Consider the following 20,234-nt stretch of genomic DNA (forward strand, 5'->3'; position numbering starts at 1 on the left):
CATCTCCCTGTACTTTATGATGGTTGCAACAAAATAGTGTAAGCTTTCCCTCTTAACCATCACATCCGCACTGTAGGTGTGTAGCACTTTTTTGTTTGCTAAAAAAGAAAAACCTTAATCTGCTTAATAAGCATAATGCAAGGTTGAGTGATACACAAATATTCTCAGAAGTGAGAAAAAGACCTTTAAGAATAGATCTGAATAGATGGAAACATATAACCTATTTTAATACCAGCTGATGAACATTTATTGACAGACTTTTTAAAATTACAATTCTATACATATATTTTTTTAACATTTCAGTTTTCTATCTTATAAATTCATTACCTGTGACAGTGTATCTGTGGTGCTGTTTACAACAAGTGGCTGTTCCAGGACTGTAAGGCTCATTTCCACAACAAGACAGGCCTGCACCAGGGTAAAGTCTGTTTCCGCAGCATGTAGCCTCTTTGATGTCATACCATGTTCCATTACAGTCTTTTCTGAAAAGCATAGATAACCAAAGCCTGGACATTATCGCTGGCAGTCAGATATAAAAGTATATCTTCCTCTGCAGGGAAGACATGTGGTTTCATTACTGTTATTGTATTTTTATTAGTTTGTGGAAGATTGGCATTACAATCTAATGCCTTTTGTTTGAACCTAAAAGAGACTGCTGGTCAAACTGACAAGTGGTGTCAGAAGTGTGGGCTCTAATGGGTGAAGTGAGTATGATGATCAGAAGTGGAAAGAAAAATTACGTTAATGAAGTGGATGGTCAAGGTACTACGGCCGATCAGCTGGTGAAAGCAGACGTTAACCCTGAACTGACAGATCTGGTCAAATCGTTAATGCACACTTAAGCAGCAAGAGACCAGAGAATGGACAAATGTTTAGTCATTACTCAGCCATTAAAAAACAAAGGTGGACAAGCATGCAACACCAATTTCAACAAATCCAACTCATTCCTTTTGCTTGAACTTTTGCTTGACAGCCTCATTTGTTAATTCTTTTCTTGTATGGAAACTCAGTGACACTCACTGAACAGGACTTAACTTGCAATAATGGTCAAGTGGTAAAAATAAGCATCACACATTTTCACAGTAAGGCAGAGGTGACTCACCGATGACAGTTATTATTGGAGGCTGCAGGCTCTGTGGACAAGCAAACATTCAAAGCTGTGAGTCATTCGTATTAACAAACTAAAACCCGTTAACCTGTTTTTCTGAATAAATAGATTCAAAATTTCATAATTCAAAGGTTATGGCATGTCATTGACTAACGTGATACAATTTGATAAATTTTACAAAAGTATCTGTTCAATAGCAACAATCGACTGCCTTTTTCCACTGTACATTAGTTGCGACATAACCACAGAATACTGCACAGAGAGACAGAGAGAGAGGAAAGGGAACAGATGGAAACAGTAACCTAGTTCTTCTGCTGTTTTCTTTTCACATGAAGCCCATTTTAAAATTGTTGACGTGAAAAAGCCTAAAGTGGATAAACATTATTTTCTCTCTCTCTCTCTCTACACACACACACACGCACACACGCACAGACAGACAGGTAGATAGATAGGTAGATGGAAAATAATATAAAAAATGAATAACAAATAAATACATGCATCCTCTGCGTCCACACACACACACACACACACACACACATACACATACACATAGTTCAGGAAACACAATATCAACACAGTATGAGCTGTATGGAACAAGTGGTCCCTAATTTTGAGGAAAAAACCTTACTTACCACAGACAGTGGTGATGCCAAAAATCAGCAAAACTGAAAGACGGGAGACGGAAGCATTATTAAAGTAATACTAATGTTTAATTAAAAATATTCAATTTTAGCAAAGGAATGAAGTAGCCTACCAAAGCCTGGAGCCCAGAGGGAGAACATCTGTAAATATTTTAAGAAATTCCGACCACAAATTGTCTCTAAAAGTGAGATGCAAAAGAAGCAAACCGCTCGGTCTAAACTCTTTTAAAACCACACCTCCCTCATGATAAATGTGGAATTAGTCAACACAGAATCAAGGTGGCTTACGCACACACACACACAATGTGTTTGCTTAAAAATGTACAGCCATCATAACCCTTCATTCATAACACAGGTTCAGTAATATCAAAGCGGGGTAATTAACTTACCTCTGATTTTAAAGGCTATATGATGAAGACAAGTTTTAAAATTGTCCATTATGTTCATCTGGGTAGAAAGCGATCTAAATTATAAAATACAAACGTTTTGGAATGACCAACAAACTCATCTGCACACTGAGCTTTCAAATGACTACTCGCTAATACACCTGTCGTGTAGCATATGTGTACAAGAAGACACAAAACAATTAGCACTTACTTCAGCCCCTGCGTGACCCTGACAAGGATAAGCGGAAGAGGATTGATGGATGGATCAATTGCACAAGCCAATATCCTTAAATTCCCTATCAAGCATACTGATTGTTTAAAGGTGACACAAGTCAATTCAAATATTTTAGAGAAAGACGCAAAAAGAGACCAAGAAGGGGGATTTTCACATGGGTACACTAAGGAACTCACTCCCCCAACCATAAATTGTTTGATGTGTGTTTGTGGTTTTTTTTTTTTTATACTCTGTGCTCCATGGTTGGTTGGGTGGCTGGATTGTTGGTTGGTAGTTTTAGGTCAGGGGTGGGCAACTCTAGACCTCGAGGGCTGGTGTCCTGCAGGTTTTAGATGTGTCCTTGATCCAATACAGCTGATTTAAATGGCTAAATGACCTCCTCCACATCTCTTGAGGTTCTCCGGAGGCCTGGTCATGAATTAATCATTTGATTCAGGTGTGTTAACCCAGGGTGATATCTAAAACTAGCAGGACACCGGCCCTCAAGGCCTGGGGCCCGTTCTTCGTACCTCGCTAAGTAAGTTAGCCGGATTTGAATGTTGACGATTTCGCGTGATCTTGGATCGTTCGGTTCTCCGAAGCTCATCTGGGACTAGCTGTCATAGCAACAGATCCGTGGCGTAAACCTGCTCGGGAGCAGGTTTACTTTTATGTAAACAGGATTAGATCGCGACCTCTCAGGTATGTCCGCTGCAGTTATATGAAAGCAAGAGCGATATTTCGCCACTGTTTTACCATAAATAAATATTAGCAATGTAACTAAAGATAATGTATTTGATTCTTTTATTGATTTCATACAGATACATACAGGTCATTTCCGAAAAAAAGGGAAATGTACTATTAATCATTCTATAACATGTAGTAGATCATGTCAGATGTAATTCATATTGTAGAGTAGTAATAGTAAATTACTACGTGCAATCAAGATGACAGACCACGGCTAAAAAGCGAAGGTGGATTTGGGAAGTCTGTCGCAGCCATGTCCTGTCCGTTTGTGCGCGAGCAAGGAAGGTGCAAGATTGATAAGGAGAGTTTACAGAATTTAGCGTATATTGCGGGATAGAGCGGGATCCTTTAGCTCAATGCGCGACGGTGTGCTCATAGAGATATCGATTCTCCCGTGAGGGTATTATTTACTTTCTCTCTCTCTCTCTCTCTCTCTCTCTCTCTCTCTCTCTCTATATACATATATATATATATATATATATATATATATATATATATATATATATATATATATATATACTTACTGTACTGTATATACTTACTCCCGACTTACTGTGCATGCTTCAGTCACCCTTGCATGGGAACAGGTAAAAGTGATGGAGTGTTATGTCAAACTACACACAAAAAAACCCACAATGTCAATAAATGTCACAGTACAAAAAGGGGTGTGACGAGGGGTGCAGGACCACCACCTGTCTTTATTTGCTCTGCCCTTTTCTTGGTTGCTGTTATAAACAAACAGATTATTCAGGGTCTCTTGTCATAGACTAAAAAGCAATATAAGTGATAAATATTACCATTCTGTGGAATATTTTTATATTTCACTTTACTTTTTCCCATGTTCTAGTGGGTCCTGTTGTGGCTCTAATGTGAAAGAGGATATGATGTAATATAATATAATGTGGAATAAAATAATATCACATGATATAATGTAATATCATGGATCACTTACGAGTTTAATTTGTCAGCAACTTTCTGCCAGCCCTCTCTCCTTGCTTTTGCAGCCTTTGCAGTGTTCCCCTGCGTTTTAATTAAACTCTGAAACTCCTGATATCCCTCAATCAAGAGTTCTTGGTCTGCTGCCGTGAAATACTGGCGCGCTCCTTGACATCTTCGCCGACCAATCACAGGGTTGCCGATCAATGTTTCTACTATCGATCGTAGCCTTTTAAACCACCCCCAGTGATCTCAGATTACTTCATCCAGCTATACTAATCGTCAACAACAGGTGTGTTCGGAGAACCGGATTAGCGAGCTCAAAGTTAGCGCGATGATTTGATCTTGGATGTGTCATTTGATCTTGGATGTAGTAAGCGAGGTACGAAGAACAGGCCCCTGGAGTTGCCCACCCCTGTTTTAGGTGGACTAACCTCATGCGGAGCTCATTATGAGTTCCAGCTTTTGGCCCACACACCTGCAAGCAGTTACTCACCTGTGGCTCATTATCCTGCAACTTCTGGCCACTATTTAAGGCAGTGGCTCATTACTTTTTGTTGCTGGATCGTTGTACAACTTACATTAGTGTAGCCCTGGGGCCTGTTCTTCGTACCTCGCTTACTACATCCAAGATCAAATGACACATCCAAGATCAAATCATCGCGCTAACTTTGAGCTCGCTAATCCGGTTCTCCGAACACACCTGTTGTTGACGATTAGTATAGCTGGATGAAGTAATCTGAGATCACTGGGTGGCTTAAAAGGGCTACGCATCGATAGTAGAAACATTGATCGGCAACCCTGTGATTGGTCGGCGAAGATGTCGAGGAGTGCGCCAGTATTTCACGGCAGCAGACCAAGAACTCTTGATTGAGGGATATCAGGAGTTTCAGAGTTTAATTAAAACGCAGGGGAACACTGCAAAGGCTGCAAAAGCAAGGAGAGAGGGCTGGCAGAAAGTTGCTGACAAATTAAACTCGTAAGTGATCCATGATATTACATTATATCATGTGATATTATTTTATTCGCATTATATTATATTACATCATATCCTCTTTCACATTAGAGCCACAACAGGACCCACTAGAACATGGGAAAAAGTAAAGTGAAATATAAAAATATTCCACAGAATGGTAATATTTATCACTTATATTGCTTTTTAGTCTATGACAAGAGACCCTGAAATAATCTGTTTGTTTGTTTATAACAGCAACCAAGAAAAGGGCAGAGCAAATAAAGACAGGTGGTGGTCCTGCACCCCTCGTCACACCCCTTTTGTACTGTGACATTTATTGACATTGTGGGTTTTTGTGTGTAGTTTGACATAACACTCCATCACTTTTACCTGTTCCCATGCAAGGGGTGACTGAAGCATGCACAGTAAGTCGGGAGTAAGTATATACAGTACAGTAAGTATATATATATATATATATATATATATATATATATATATATATATATATATATATATATATATATATATATATATATATATATATAGAGAGAGAGAGAGAGAGAGAGAGAGAGAGAGAGTAAATAATACCCTCACGGGAGAATCATATCTCTATGAGCACACCGTCGCGCCGAGCTAAAGGATCCCGTCTATCCCGCAATATACGCTAAATTCTGTAAACTCTCCTTATCAATCTTGCACCTTCCTTGCTCGCGTACAAACGGACAGGACATGGCTGCGACAGACTTCCCAAATCCACCTTCGCTTTTTAGCCGTGGTCTCTCATCTTGATTGCACGTAGTAATTTACTATTACTACTCTAAAATATGAATTACATCTGACATGATCTACTACATGTAATAGAATGATTAATAGTACATTTCCTTTTTTTCGAAATGACCTGTATGTATCTGTATGAAATCAATAAAAGAATCAAATACATTATCTTTAGTTACATTGCTAATATTTATTTATGGTAAAACAGTGGCGAAATATCGCTCTTGCTTTCATATAACTGCAGCGGACATACCTGAGAGGCCGCGATCTAATCCTGTTTACATAAAGTAAACCTGCTCCCGAGCAGGTTTACGCTTACGGATCTGTTGCTATGACAGCTAGTCCCAGATGAGCTTCGGAGAACCGAACGATCCAAGATCACGCGAAATCGTCAACATTCAAATCCGGCTAACTTACTTAGCGAGGTACGAAGAACAGGCCCCTGGGCCAGACTGTCTCTCTTGTTTCTTTGTGATTTCCTGGTTTTGATCTCATTTTTGTTTATAGTGTTTAGATTCCTCGGACCCATTCTTGTTTCCCACGCCTGGATTCCTGAGCATGAGTGTTTGGCAGAGTGATTTGACTTGATGTGTGTTTACCGTTTGTGGTAGTGATGGCCAAATGAAGCTTTCTGAAGCACTGAAGCTTGTATTGAAAAACGGTTCATTACTCGAAGCTTTTCAACACAATCCTCTCCGGTGACATCTGGTGGCGAAAATTATGAAGAGCAGCTTGAATCTGCAAAATGAAACAGACTGCTTAATTATCACTGCTCACTCCACAGAGTGGAGTTCTCTCTGATATTGGGCCACCGTTGCGTTGCTTTGAACATGTAATTGTTATTTTTTTCCTCGATTGGGGGGCTGAAAAATTTGTAACGCTTATTTGCTTAATACATTTTGATCAATAAACTTTCCTTATGAAACATGCACCATGGTGTGGCCTTTCTTTGCTTATGACTCCTTGATGTTGGTAAATACAATAAGTGAGCAATATATATAATGTACATATGATAATGTACAGCACACTATGGAGTATGCCCCTGCTGTGAAGTCCTGCCTCCATCTACTTGTGCATTTAATCACTGGACAGCTGGACAGGTATGTTCATACAAACTATTAGATTATGCCAATTGTCCTATCCATATTTTTGACCTAGGGGTAGGATTGATTGTGAACTGGAAAGGGAAAATGCTTAGGGGGCTGAGTACGGCTGGGTATCGTCACTGATTTGTAGAATCATTTTGATTCGATACAGGATCCGATTCAATTTGATTGGAATCTGGAAGGTTTTGCCTCAGACATATTACAATTCTGATCATTTATCAGTATATATCCATATTTTTGTATCTATTAAAAGAAAGCTGACACTAGTGAGACTTAATTAGAGATGTAAACAGAGAGTTATGAAACCTGCAGCTTCAGAAGCCAGCGGGGAAAAAAAAAGTAAACACAGCGCGAACCCGCCTACACATCAAAATTTGATTCTGACGCGTCGGGTCCGCGCTCTGTGTTTACGTTTGTATGTTTTAGCTGTTTGGTGTTTGACGAAATTTTGTGAGGTTTAACCTGAGATGCTGGCATTTCACGCAAAATAACATTTAATTTACAAATCGCCTCAGGATTTTAATGAATCAATATCACTTTATTCAATTTAGAATGGATTGTAATCAGAAAAGCGATGATCAAAACCCACCCCTAACCATGAACTTGCAAAGTAAAAACATGATCTATGTAAGGTAGCCTTTTTGTTATTTTCATTTAAAAAGAGGATTAGTTTTACTGTGCGCTGGCCGAGTCTGTTTCTTTTCTTAGAAATAATTTCTCCTGCCCAAGAGAAAATCCTCTCTCATGGAACAGAAGCGGCTGTGGAGTGCAGGAACTACACTGCAAGTTGGTAGATATGCCAACTTATGGGTCCTGCAGACTATCACCTAAAAACAATAAACAAAATGATTTTCTAAAATGTGTAGCAATGTAATTTACGTATAGTGTCAAATACATTTTTTTTATTCTTTATTAGCTTTAATTCACATGGAAGTATTTCTAAAGTCATATGCAGTAATGATATTTACATTATGAAAAGATGATTTTGGACATTTCAAGTTTTTCACTTCTGCAGATAAAATAAATTGAGCAAAATCAACTCAAAATCCCGTGAATGATTCACTTCCTTATATCCATTTGAATCAGGTACCGAAGCGATTACGTGCGTGATGAAGCTTCGGACGTCACTGGTCACGTGACTTTTGCCAAACGAAGCAAGCCTCGACACAGTGCTTCTGAACCAGTGTGTTGTTTTTTTCGACACACGCTCCGGAGCGTCAGCTTCACGCGGGCCATCACTAGTTTGTGGAGCATGGAGCCTCTTTTAAAATATCTATATGTTTATTTAGCTTTTTTTTGTTGTTGTTGTTTAAACTGCTCATCAGTTCACATCACAGTAATGAGGACAAACACACTCTGTGACCATTTAAACTATGAGGGATGATTAGGGTAAGAAAGAGGAAGCAAAAAAGTAAGACTGGGATGAAGTGATTTTTTTCTAACTTATGGTTTCGATCTGTTATGAATATTGTTAGAGAAATAATCATCTCAGTTCTCAGGTCAGCAGTCAAACCACAATCCCTTTTGAAGATTGCTCAGTCATTATCTCAGCCTCCCCCACAGGCTGAGATATGGGGGAGGCTGCCTGCTACACCAAAATTTAGTGGGTCATTAGCAATAGAACTTGAATGCATGGTGAGGTGGCAGTTCAGCCATTTGATTCATGTTACAGCAGCTCAAGAGTGAATGAACATGGTGCAATAAAAATAGTTTTTGAAGTACTTTATTAAACTTCACTTTTACTTAAATTTACTTGAGTAGGGTTAGGGGTTGCCACCTCAGTATGTAGTCAAGTTCTATAGAGCTAATTGCTAATGGCCTACTAAATTTTATTCAGATGTGTTGCAGCAGGGACACATGGAAAAGTTTCAGGACTCCAGCCCTCGAGGACTGGAGTTTGACACCCCTGCTCTAGGGGAAAAACAATCCCCCAGGGATGAAGATATCATCCTCTTTAATACCAGCTGGCCTTTGGGGAAGGCTGTGTATAGCTCTTGCATGTAGCCTAGAATAAAATATAATAGCCCCTTTATTGTCGTTCAGAACACACACCAGTCAGACAAAATGTCAGTGCATTTACTTGCCATTAGACTGTATAATATAAATGAATAAAACTAAAAGTATTAAATATATTTAAAAAAAAAGAAAAAAAAGAATGTAGGTTATATACATGTGAGAAAAATCTAAGAAAATTGGGAAAATGTATAAATAAAACTTAACAGTAAGTAAGGAAAAACTGTACAGGAACACAAGAAGTGGAATCCTTCACTGCTCACATTAACGCTGTGGATAAAAACATCAAGTTCACCAGGGAAGACACAAAGAATAACTGTTTGCCATTCCTGGACTGTGCCATGCACATTGAAGGGAATGGAAACCTCAACATTGAAGTTTATCGGAAGCCCACACACACACGGACCAGTACCTCCTCTTTGACTCCCACCACCATCTGGAACACAAACTGGAGTAATTAGGACCCTACACCACAGGGCAGAGAATGTTCCCTCTAAGCCTGAAGGGAAAAAGAGTGAATACACACATGTAAAGAAAGCTCTTGCGGTTATCCTAATTGGGCTTTCATCAAGTCAGCAAAGATGCACAGAAAAGAAGATCAGACACAAGCTGGAGTAATTAGGACCCTACACCACAGAGCAGAGAATGTTCCCTCTAAGCCTGAAGGGAAAAAGAGTGAATACACACATGTAAAGAAAGCTCTTGCGGTTATCCTAATTGGGCTTTCATCAAGTCAGCAAAGATGCACAGAAAAGAAGATCAGACACAAGCTAGGGAGGATAAGAAAGACAAACGCAACAACATTGTTATCCCCTATGTAGCCGGTGTATCAGAAAAACTCAAGAGAATCTTCTCCAAGCACGACATCCCAGTATACTTCAGACCCAGCAACACACTCAGACAAAAACTGGTTCATCCCAAAGGCAAAACTCGTAAACACAAACTTAACAATGTAGTGTATGCCGTACAGTGCAGCGAGGAATGCCCAGACCTCTACAATGGAGAGAACAAAAAGCCACTTCATAAACCCACAGCACAACATAGAAGAGCCACCTCCACGGGACAAGACTCGGCTGTCCAGCTGCATCTAAAGGACAAAGGTCACTCTTTCAAGGATGCCAATGTTCACATTTTGAACAGAAAAGACAGAGTGTTTGAAAGAGGAATAAAAGAAACCATTTATGTCCACTGTGAGCGACCATCTTTGAACAGAGGCAGTGGTTTACGACACCAACTGTCTGCCATCTATAATCCAGTTTTGAGTTCCCTCCCCAGATGCCTTAACGCCCACTCACATCCTGGGCCATCTGACCTCAGGAAATCACATGATAGGGTGGGGTTAGGTTTCACAATGAGCTCACCCGAAACCCTGGCTGATCGTGACCCACACCCGTTTTCACACCTTGGCTCATGTGATTAGGTAGAGGATCATCAGGGGTTCCTTTTGTCCCTCTTTGGGGGGAAACTCCCACTGGGTTTAAATCTGGGACTCTCCACCATTGACCCTTAGAACTGAAAAAGCTTCTCGGATGAGAGGTGAAACGTCTTCAAGCAACCTAAAGAAGTCCAGACGCTTTCCTTTCCAAGCTCCTTAGACTACGATGACCTGGATGACTGAGAACCTTCACAGACATATGTACAGGATCTTAGGAAATAGAGAGAGGTCGAGCACTTGGCTGAGTGGGTGAATTCTGTTTGTCTGGTGTCTTACCTTTATGCAGAGATGGAGTTGTTCAGGAAATGCAGTTTTATTGCACTAAAATAAACTTTTGGAACCAAGACAACAAAGTTAAAACAGAATTCATGCCACAGAATCTGTTTCTAGGGGGAGAACAGTGCGTGGTGTCAGTGGGCGGAGTCACAGATGATGGAAACAATGCTTTGCTGAGATGTTGTTTGTGCACGACATCCTAGATGGATGGAGAAGTCCTGATGATGTTCACTGCAGTCCTTACCACTACAGTTGTTTCTTGTCTTAGACCAGGGGTGGCCAACTCCAGGCCTCAAGAGCCGGTGTCCTGCAGGTTTAAATATCACCTTGGATCAACACACCTGATTTGTTCATTACCAGGCCTCTGGAGAACTTCAAGAAATGTTGAGGAGGTAATTTAGCCATTTAAATCAGCTGTGATCGATCAAGGATACATCTAAGACCTGTAGGACACTGGCTCTCGAGGCCTGGAGTTGGCCACCCCTGTCTTAGACCGTGCAACTGCCATACCAGGTGGAGATACAGCTGGTCAGCATACTCCATTGTGCCTCCGTAGCAGTCGTACATGGGAGCTATAGAGATAATGTAGTTCTTAGCAGCCTCTCAAAGCAATTCATCTTTAGGGGAGTCAGTGCAACAGTCATTAAAACATGTGATGGTGGATTTTTTGGGGGCACTGTAATGATAGGGTGGCAGACTTGAAACATGATGAAACAACAGTCTGCTTCAGAAAGGTGGTAAAGTTGTCCATAAGGACATGTGCCAGTGGGTCAGCACACTCCCTGAGTATGTGTCCTGGACTTGTCTGGGCTTGCTGCCTTCTATACATTCACTTTCTTCAGCCTGGCACTGTTGCTGCTGCTGTGACCTCAGAGGAGGGTTCCAACATGGCTGGATGCACCACTAAGAGAGGCAGAAACTGTCTGGGATGCACTGGCAAACACTGGGCCTTCACCTGTCACTTAAATTAATAGCAACATGAACCAGGTTTTGCAAAGGACAAAGCATCAGGATTTGCAAATGAGCTTAGGCTACAAATGCTTGGGTCTGGGAAATTATTTACTTAATGTTACACCTTTGGATTCACTCCTCTGGTTGCCAACCCACAGCTTTCCACTATGTCTTTTCACTGAATGATGACTTTGCAAATTTGAAGCACTTTGGCTCCATCTTGTGAACAAACAAAATCAAAGACCTTATAATGACCTTAGAGCTGGGGTGGGCAACTCCAGGCTTCAAGGGCCAGTGCAGGTTTTAGATATCACCCTGGGTCAACACACCTGAATCAAATGATTAGTTTATGACCAGGCTTCTAGAGAACTTCAAGACATGTTGAGGAAGTAATTTAGCCATTTAAATGAGGATGGATCAAGATTGGATCAAGAACACATCTAAAACCCACGGGACACCGGAACTTGAGGCCTGGAGTTGCCCACCCCTGCCTTAGAGGAATAAATCTTCTCTTGGAAAAAAGCTTCTTCATTTTCTCAGTCAAAGTTAGATACATTTTTAGATATTTTACTACAATTTAATATTTTATTATTGACGTGGCTGCTTGAGATAAAGTACAATATACATTTGGTTCATTGACAGTCATATTAGATGGAGAATGAGGCCAGCAAAGTACTAAAAGGTGAAAATTAACAAGTAACACAAACTGGTTCTGATGTGCAAATACTATCAGAGCAAATTTATATCACTTAAAACTTGTCTTTCTACATTAATAACCTGCACAGAGTGAAGCAACAGTTGGTATTTCTAACTAACTGTTTTTTCTTGTTATTAATCCTTGTATCTGTTCCACAGCATGTCTTTTGTCCTGTCTTCCTCCTCTCACCCCAACTGGTCGCAGCAGATGGTCGCCCTTTCCTGAGCCTGGTTCTGCTGGAGGTTTCTTCCTATTAAAAGGGAGTTTTTCCTTCCCATTGTTGCCAAAGTGCTTGCTCATAGGAGGTTATCCAAGTTGGGTTTTTCTCTTTATGTGTTATTGTAGGGTTTACCTTACAATATAAAGTGCCTTCAGGCAACTGTTGTTTTGATTTGGTGCTGTATAAATAAAACTGAGTTAACCAATCACCTTTTAAACTGAACCACAAAAGCACTAACAAACACCTGTATCTTCAAACCAACACTAAGCAATACATGTTTTCACTACACCCCAAAAAACTCAAACGTCATTTACTAAAAGCAAAATCCTGTTTTATTTTCCAGTTCCATAGAGTGAAAAATGCAGTACACTTAGAAATAAGAAAAAAAAATCCAATTTTAATTCAGTTTCTCTTGACAATTATAGAGCTAAATAATGTCAAAGATAAAAAAAGAATGAATGAAAATGAAATAAAAATCACAAAATATCTTCCCTTATGTCATGGTGGTCATAAGAGGCGTGGACCCAGGCACAGACAATGGTGCAGGACAGAGTGTTTCAAACTGAGCCTTTATTGCAGCGTTAAGAATTACCACAAAACCACTAGCAAAAACCTAAACTGGAGACAGCTAAACATGAAACTATAAAGCTAAACAACCTGAAACATGGAAACATAGCTGGAGAGACACTGGGGAAGATGAGCAGGATGACCAACATGCATGATACGCAGATGCTCCGATGAAGAACAGAGGTAACCACACACTAAATATACACACAAGGGCTGTGTCTCAATTCAAGGGCTGGATCCTTCAGAGGCCGCATTTGAAGGCCGACTACATCACAGTGATGCGAAGAGGGCTGTCCCAATTCGAAGGCTGCTCCAAATGCGGCCGACAAATGCGTCTTTCATTTCCCTGAATTTGAAGGATGGGTCAGATGTATCCTTCATGGCCCAACCTATCCCAGGATTCATAGCGCGGCCCAGCCAATTCCAGTTTCCAACAATGGCGGCAGCCGCTTAGTTTTAATATTAATCTTATTACTCTTTCTGGGTCACAAAGTAAACTTTTAACATATTTTCAGACGAGAATGTAGCTGTGTCAACTTCAAATATCTGCTCGGTTTATCAAGACATCACATATTTGCAAAAGCGCTCTGATGTTTTCGGAGACTCAATAGCTGACCGGGTGGTCAGGACTCACTCGAGCTGGACTCCCGGTCTTTTGCTACTCAGGTTAAACATGATATATCAGCCACTTAGATAACTTAACAATGTTATTGTTTGGCTTTTTCCTGTGTTTTATTTGTTCCTGAGTAAATCGGTTTTCACACAGTTGAATAAACAAATAGAAAACTGATTAAACAGAAGTGTGAGATGGTAGAGAATTTACTCCAATGTCCTGTTATATTTAAGATAACAAGGAGCAGATGGATGAGTTTATTAAACACAGCTGGTGACACAAATCTGAAGACTAGACCGTCCTATTTCACAGCCTCGCACTTCCAGCCTTCTCGGTCTTCGGAGGACCAGGCCCAAGTAGACTGCGAAGGCCGGGTCTCCGAAGGATGTAGCCCTTGAATTGAGACACAGCAAAGGTAACAAGGAAATGGCACACAGGAGGGAGACACAGCTGAGCCTAATTAGACAAGACATTGGGGAAGCAAAACAGAATACATGACCTGAGACACGGACCTTCAAAGTAAAACAGGAAATACAACCGTCTTAAGGGCACGGACTTGAAACTACACAGGGGACACAGAGTACAGGGACCAAAACCTCTGAACTAGAAATACAAAACAGAAACCGTCACACTAGCAGTCAAACCCCAGATAAAAACAAAGGTCAATAATAATATGAAAACCAAAAGACTGGGTCACCTACCCAGGACCGTGACACCTTATGTCTATCAGTCTGGTTCATTTGAGCTCTGTTTTGCTACACTGTTTACTACACAGTGGCTGTGGGGCAAAATAAGCCCAGGCGTTGTGAAAAGTTCAACTGGTAATTCATCTTACTTCGTCTTTCAAAAGTATGTGCTTTCAAACTTCATGTTGCAACATAACTACGGACTAGTGAAAAGTTATATATATTGTTTACATCAGTGGCTACAAAATTTACTTATGCTCTGTGAGGGGATTTTTCAAATGTTTGCGAATACAGGTCCTGAAGAAAAATGCTACAATCAGCTTAAATGACAACAGAGGAGGTCATTTTCAGTAAACTAGTTTGTAGCATGACTTTGACTTCAGAAATGCTCTTCTGCTTATGTTGGATTTAATGAATGGTTATTTGACTTACCTTTGACACACTTTTAACAAGTTACTTTACTGTGTCTTTAAGAAGTAATTGCATTCAAAAACATTATTTTTAATGGTATTAACAGTTGCTTCTATCTCTACATGTCCACGTTTATTATTATTATTATTATTGATGTAAAGAATAAAATATTTCAAAATTCACTTTAAATTTGGCTCTTTGCCCTCACGTCCAGTAGGGGGCGGTGATGCACATTTAAGCTGATTTATATGCGCAAATGAATCCATCGAGGAAGAAACCGAACAACAAGGCCTGGGCCTAGTTGGCTGTTGCTCACGGTGCTAACACGAGGAAGCACACAGTAAGTAAAGGAAAGAGCGTTTATTAGAGCATTTGTGCATTTTTAATTCGATTGTTTCACTATGCTTTCTAGTCGTTTTGTGCGGTTATGTTGTGTCTAAATTAAATGGGATTGTAAACCAAGTGGCTAACTGTTAATGAAGTTCTATTGATCAAAAACTGGCAAATTTTACATTTTTCTGGTAAATTTGCATTATGTAGGGCAGCGTACATGAAACGTTATAGCTCACTGTAACCTATGCTCTGGATGAAACAAAGGTATAAATCGTTTTTTTTTTTTTCGTGTTTATTAATAGCGTAAATTTGAAGTGCATTTTTACAATGAAAAGTTCCAAATGTATTTAAGAAAGAAAGATCGAGGGGGGCGGGAGAGAAAAAGATAAAATAATACTTAATGAAAATGTGGATAACTTGTTATCAAAACCCCGAATGGCGCATAGTATATTTGCTTTAATCTTACAAACGCACGTACAAAAAGACAAACATAAAATCAAAATATACTTTACAGTGATAGGCAGCAGAGAATGGGATCAAATCATTTGTTAATCAGCAACTCTTTGCGAGCTATGAAAGGTTTGTTAATTTCAGTAAAGCTAAGAATGCACGACACTAAGGCCAGTGTTGTTGTTGTTATTGTTTTGCTTGTTTCTCTTATGTCTCCGTTATATCTCCCTTATCCTTGACATGCTGCTTTTAATTCTGCCTATGTCACATCTGTGACTGAAGACCAGTTCTCAAAAATCTGAACATGGATATGAGAAATTGACAGGATACAAAAGCTAAACATCAGCCACTCATGATTTTTATTTTGTACATTTTTTGGTGTTTTATGGCGATGTTGACATAACCATGAGGTCCCTGTTGAGAGACTTTCACTACAGGCGTGGATCCCATCACTCATTCACATTTAACATGTGCCAAGGGGTCCATTCTGACCTTTTGGCATTTTAAAATCATGTAACTCTGTTAAATTAAAACCCATTATCTCAATTATCTCACATTTTCCATATTTCCTGAAATGGGTTTATTCACTATATTGGATTTATTTGGGGGGGGGGGGATAAAAAGGAAAAAAAGAATAACGACTTATAATTAGAATTGTTAATTTCTATGGTATCAAAAATGACATCTTAACTTAAAACAAACACATATGGTTTACATACATTTTGTAGCAGGAGCTGTAACTATAGCGCTACATAACTGCTTTCATACCTGTTACTTAATGTAACTAATAAATAAATAAATTACTTTTCCATGATGATCCCCCTGACTTCATTTTAAATACTTAGTTTGCCAAGTCTTACATATAATAAGAAAAGTTAACTGACAATTAACAAGTGACAATGAACGACTTTTTCATAATATTGTAGCTAATTTTGAACTGCACGCAGCTCTGTTTATTTTTAGTTTGCAGTTTAATCTTTTTTTGTATGATTGCGCTTGGAAAAGTTTTTCTTGAGCACATTTATTTTCCTGCTCCTGACTTCTATTTTCCTCTTGAAGGCTTTGGCAAAAGCAGTCAGCATGGCGACTCCAGTGCCCGTACTCCGCCTGCCCAAAGGACCTGACCCCAACAGCCGTGGATTTGACCCCAACTCGCCCCGCTTCATCGCTCTCTGCCGAACCTCCATTTCCTCCTCAGCAGCTTCAGATACCGACAGCGAGCAGCTGCAGAAAGAGCAGCATGCTCGATCTGTGCTGAGAGAGGGCTTCCTCCGGTGCTTGCTCTCCATGACCAACAAGAAGGTTCAGTTCCAGATGTACGAGAATGTGAAGGTGGAGGCCACATTTGGGGCATCAGACATTGACGTGCTGAACTTTCAGGTGTCTGACCTGCACACTCCCATTGGGGTGCAGAAAGAGGCTCTAATCAGATGTCAGGATGTGATATCATTCACCTTTGATGTATAAACATGTTGCTGTTGTGTGTGCGGTGGACTGGATTATATGCTAGTGGTTTAACTGCATTCAACAAGCAGTCCCACTGTTTTAACACAAGAGGGAGTCGCGTGCCTTTGTGTCAAGAGGTAGCCATCCAAACCTGATGGCAGAGTTTAGTGGTTGCACCAGAGCTCAGTGATACTCTTGAGTTAAATATCAGAAGTGCCACTAGTGGTTTCATAACAAGTCTCAACAAATGCCTGAGGTAGAGGCTGTAACAGTCTGCAAAGTTAAAGAAGTGCAACACTTCAAAGATAATGCAGCTTTTTGAGGTCAGTGAATCCTGCCAGATGTCACCTGACATTTAGCCTCAGTATCATGTTTATGAACAGGTTTCCTGTCTCAGTTAAACATCAGAGTTAGATATGTACAAACATATTACTGCTGTACTGGTGCTGGAGTTGTGAAATTGCCTCATTCAATTTAACTGAATGAGGTATATAACATATTGCACTTAAAAGAAACCCTTTTGTATTCTCTGTGAAAGTGATCAGGACTGTGTGGCAAAATGTTATTTTTTGCGAAATAAAATGTCTAAAGAAATAACTGGTAAATATTCATGTTTAAAGAAGTGCTCAATTTCAAAATCCACCCTTGGATCGAGCTCTTTTCCTAAAGTGGGCTCATTAAACTCTTCCTTTTGGCATTGTGCAAAAGTCTTGAAGTACCTCCATTTCTTTATATTTTCTACAGAAATGGGAAGCATGTGTGATTTATTGAAACGTGCAAAAACATACAGTTTAAATAAAGCAAAAACTGTTTGTACATTTACAGTACAAGCTTCAAGGTCAATATTTTGTACGGCAATCTTTATTCTTCAGCACAGCCTGAACTCTTAGGCAGCTTTTTTGTAATTTCTTGAAGTAGTCTTCAGGAATAATTCTCTGGGCTTCTTGAAGGACATTCAAGAAGCTTTGGATGTTGGCTTCCTTGTGTTTCGTTCTCTCTTAAGATAATCCTACACTGCTTCGGTAATGTTTGGAGGCTAATCCATGATGTCTTTCATTGTCTTTTTCTATCCAGCTATGCTTCTACTGCATTAGCAGTATGTTTGGGATGCTGAAAAGTAAAGCATTTTCCAATCAGATATTTGGAATCTTGGTGGTATTCCACGCTTCTGATAGTACCTTTCAGTGTTCATTCCCTGACCTCATCTAACTAAAAAAATTCAAATGTGGATCACTCCATAGGACCTGTTGCCACTGCTTTTCAGTCCAGTTCTTGTCTATTTTGGCATTGCTCAGCCTGTTTCCCTTAAGAATGGCTTTTTGACAGCCACCCTTCCACTGAGACCATTTCTAATGAGACTTCAGTGAACTTTTTTTTTTGGTTGGGTTGGTTGTTTGTTTGTTTGTTTGTTTCCCCCCCTTATTCTTAAGGACACAACATTTGGATGTTATGTCCTTGGCTTCGTTGGCTGTAGTTTGTAATTTAGGTCTGATACTTGTCTTCCACTTGTTCAGTTTCCTCCTCCTTTTTTTTTTTTTAAGCTTGCACTGCACACAGTGTCAAGATATGCCAGGTGTTCAGCTGATACCTCTTGTGGTGGAATGACATTGCTGGTACAAAAATTCTATTTTATGCCTGTCAGATTTTATTATCTTTGGTATTTAGCTTAATAATATAATAGTAGTAGTAGTAGTAGTAGTAGTAGCAGCAAAGGAGCAAATTGTGGGGGATTTTTTTTTTTTTTTTTTTTAGGGGCGGGTTTTTGTTTTTTTGTTTTGTTTTTTTCAACGACAGGCTGCTATTAACTGTCTTAACTGTTCAATTTAAAATGGATTCTTTGCCAAGTTGTCGTTATCTGTAGACACAACACTGGTGCATTACTTGAGTTAGGTGCTTTTTATGTTTGGGTGATTCATAGGTCAGTGTTAAGTGACTTAAACATTCCTCTCAAAACAATAACAAAGCATTCCTCTTAAATGGTTGGCTATCTGGAAGCTATATATATAAATGTGGGGTTGTCCCACTTTTGTGTAGTACTGTATAATGTGACTAAGGGTTAGGTTCATACTAAATATGACACCAGTCCATCACAAGGCTAACAACATAAAGGGTAACACCATTCGTACTCAACCAAATCAATTTAGAACCATCGTCTGACCTAACATGCATGTGTTTGGACTGTTGGAGGAACTGTGTGCAGGCACAGGGAGATCAGCCCAACTCCACACAGAAGCACCTCCAGCCAGTTGGAATCAAAGTCCTGTAAGGCTTACCACTGCATAGCCATATTTTAACCCTTTTTTATAATTATTTAAAAAATGCCTGACAACAAAGCTATAAACTGAGTTTTCTCCAATTGGCTCTCTATCATCATGATGACCAGTGTAATATCCGTGTTTCGTCAAACTGGTAGAATAGTGTGTTGACTATAGTAGCAACAGTTAGTTTTTATTTGGAGAAATAAAAAAATAAAAACATTTAATCTATGTAAGTGTGACAGCCGATTTCCTTGATCTCCAGTTTCATATTCATAATAACGACATTAAATGTTATAAAAGTGTTGCTGTACAATGAGCTAACTTGGACACGGTTCAAAACCTCAGGTTCACACGTGGATCTGTTATAGTATGTTATGAACACTTTGTTAAGTTTTCATGCTCAATTGATTAACTGAACAACTGAAAATTATTTCGATCGCCAAGAAATTTGTAATTTGTTCTTCTTTAAGGTTTCATCAGGTACAGAGTATAAAGAAACAAAAGATATTTCTCCAATATGATCATAAAAGTGATGTTTAGACTACTGCAACAGTTTTTAAAGTATTATCCTGTTATCCTCTTTCTTAGCAAGTTTTTCACAAATGTTACTTTTTTACTTGTGAAACTCACTTGTAGTGTTCAGCCGGATCTCAACTGACTGACTGAAAATGATTATTCTGGTGATCAAGAAATTTATAATGATGACAATTCTAGGTTCATCATCTGTCCTTGTCTCTGACCTTGCATCTATGGATGCAGATTTTAGTGATGCGATTATATTTTTTCAGTCAAAGATTGAACAGATTTACAGCATGGACCATACAGTCCCGATCAAAAGTTTAAGGCCACTTGAAAATGATTTTAAAAAATGTTGCATGGTTGGATCTTAACAAGGTTCCAAATAGAGCTTCAACATGTAACAAGAAGAATTTGGAGTAAGACAAAACAATTTTTGGAGCATACAGTTGATTGAAAACAACGCTTTAACTGAAACCGTCTGATTTACAGTTG

General features: G+C 39.4%; 3 protein-coding genes across 4 annotated transcripts in view; 2 read left to right on the forward strand and 1 right to left on the reverse strand.

Annotated features, from left to right (window-relative positions):
- The window catches only part of LOC120432857 (galaxin-like), a 33,630-nt gene extending 31,766 nt beyond the window's left edge, over positions 1 to 1,864 (reverse strand). Inside the window, exons 1-3 of the mRNA XM_039598174.1 lie at positions 1,741 to 1,864; positions 1,103 to 1,133; positions 328 to 482 (exon numbers count right to left, since the gene is read on the reverse strand). The gene's annotated coding sequence lies outside the window, so the exon portion shown is untranslated. The remainder of the gene's footprint in view (positions 1 to 327; positions 483 to 1,102; positions 1,134 to 1,740) is intronic.
- Positions 1 to 20,234, forward strand: part of LOC120432856 — a 520,225-nt gene that overhangs the window by 352,854 nt on the left and 147,137 nt on the right. The gene's annotated exons all lie outside the window — the stretch shown is intronic.
- gemin7 (gem (nuclear organelle) associated protein 7) lies at positions 14,958 to 17,562 on the forward strand. 2 transcript variants are annotated; one of them, XM_031727120.2, is made up of 2 exons: positions 14,958 to 15,076; positions 16,579 to 17,562. In XM_031727120.2, exon 2 carries the CDS (start codon positions 16,600 to 16,602, stop codon positions 16,984 to 16,986), a length of 387 nt encoding a protein of 128 aa, XP_031582980.1. In that variant the 5' UTR covers positions 14,958 to 15,076; positions 16,579 to 16,599; the 3' UTR covers positions 16,987 to 17,562. The 2 variants fall into 2 exon arrangements, with proteins under 2 accessions (XP_031582980.1, XP_039454119.1); XM_039598185.1 differs by lacking the exon at positions 14,958 to 15,076 and adding an exon at positions 15,141 to 15,333.

The sequence above is a fragment of the Oreochromis aureus genome, linkage group 14 (genome assembly GCF_013358895.1).
Source record: "Oreochromis aureus strain Israel breed Guangdong linkage group 14, ZZ_aureus, whole genome shotgun sequence".
In the NCBI taxonomy this organism is placed as follows: Eukaryota; Metazoa; Chordata; class Actinopteri; order Cichliformes; family Cichlidae; genus Oreochromis; species Oreochromis aureus.

What these genes read in the sequence shown, in the direction of transcription:
- gemin7 (XM_031727120.2), top strand. Translation starts at nt 16,600, where the DNA reads ATGGCGACTCCAGTGCCCGTACTCCGCCTGCCCAAAGGACCTGACCCC.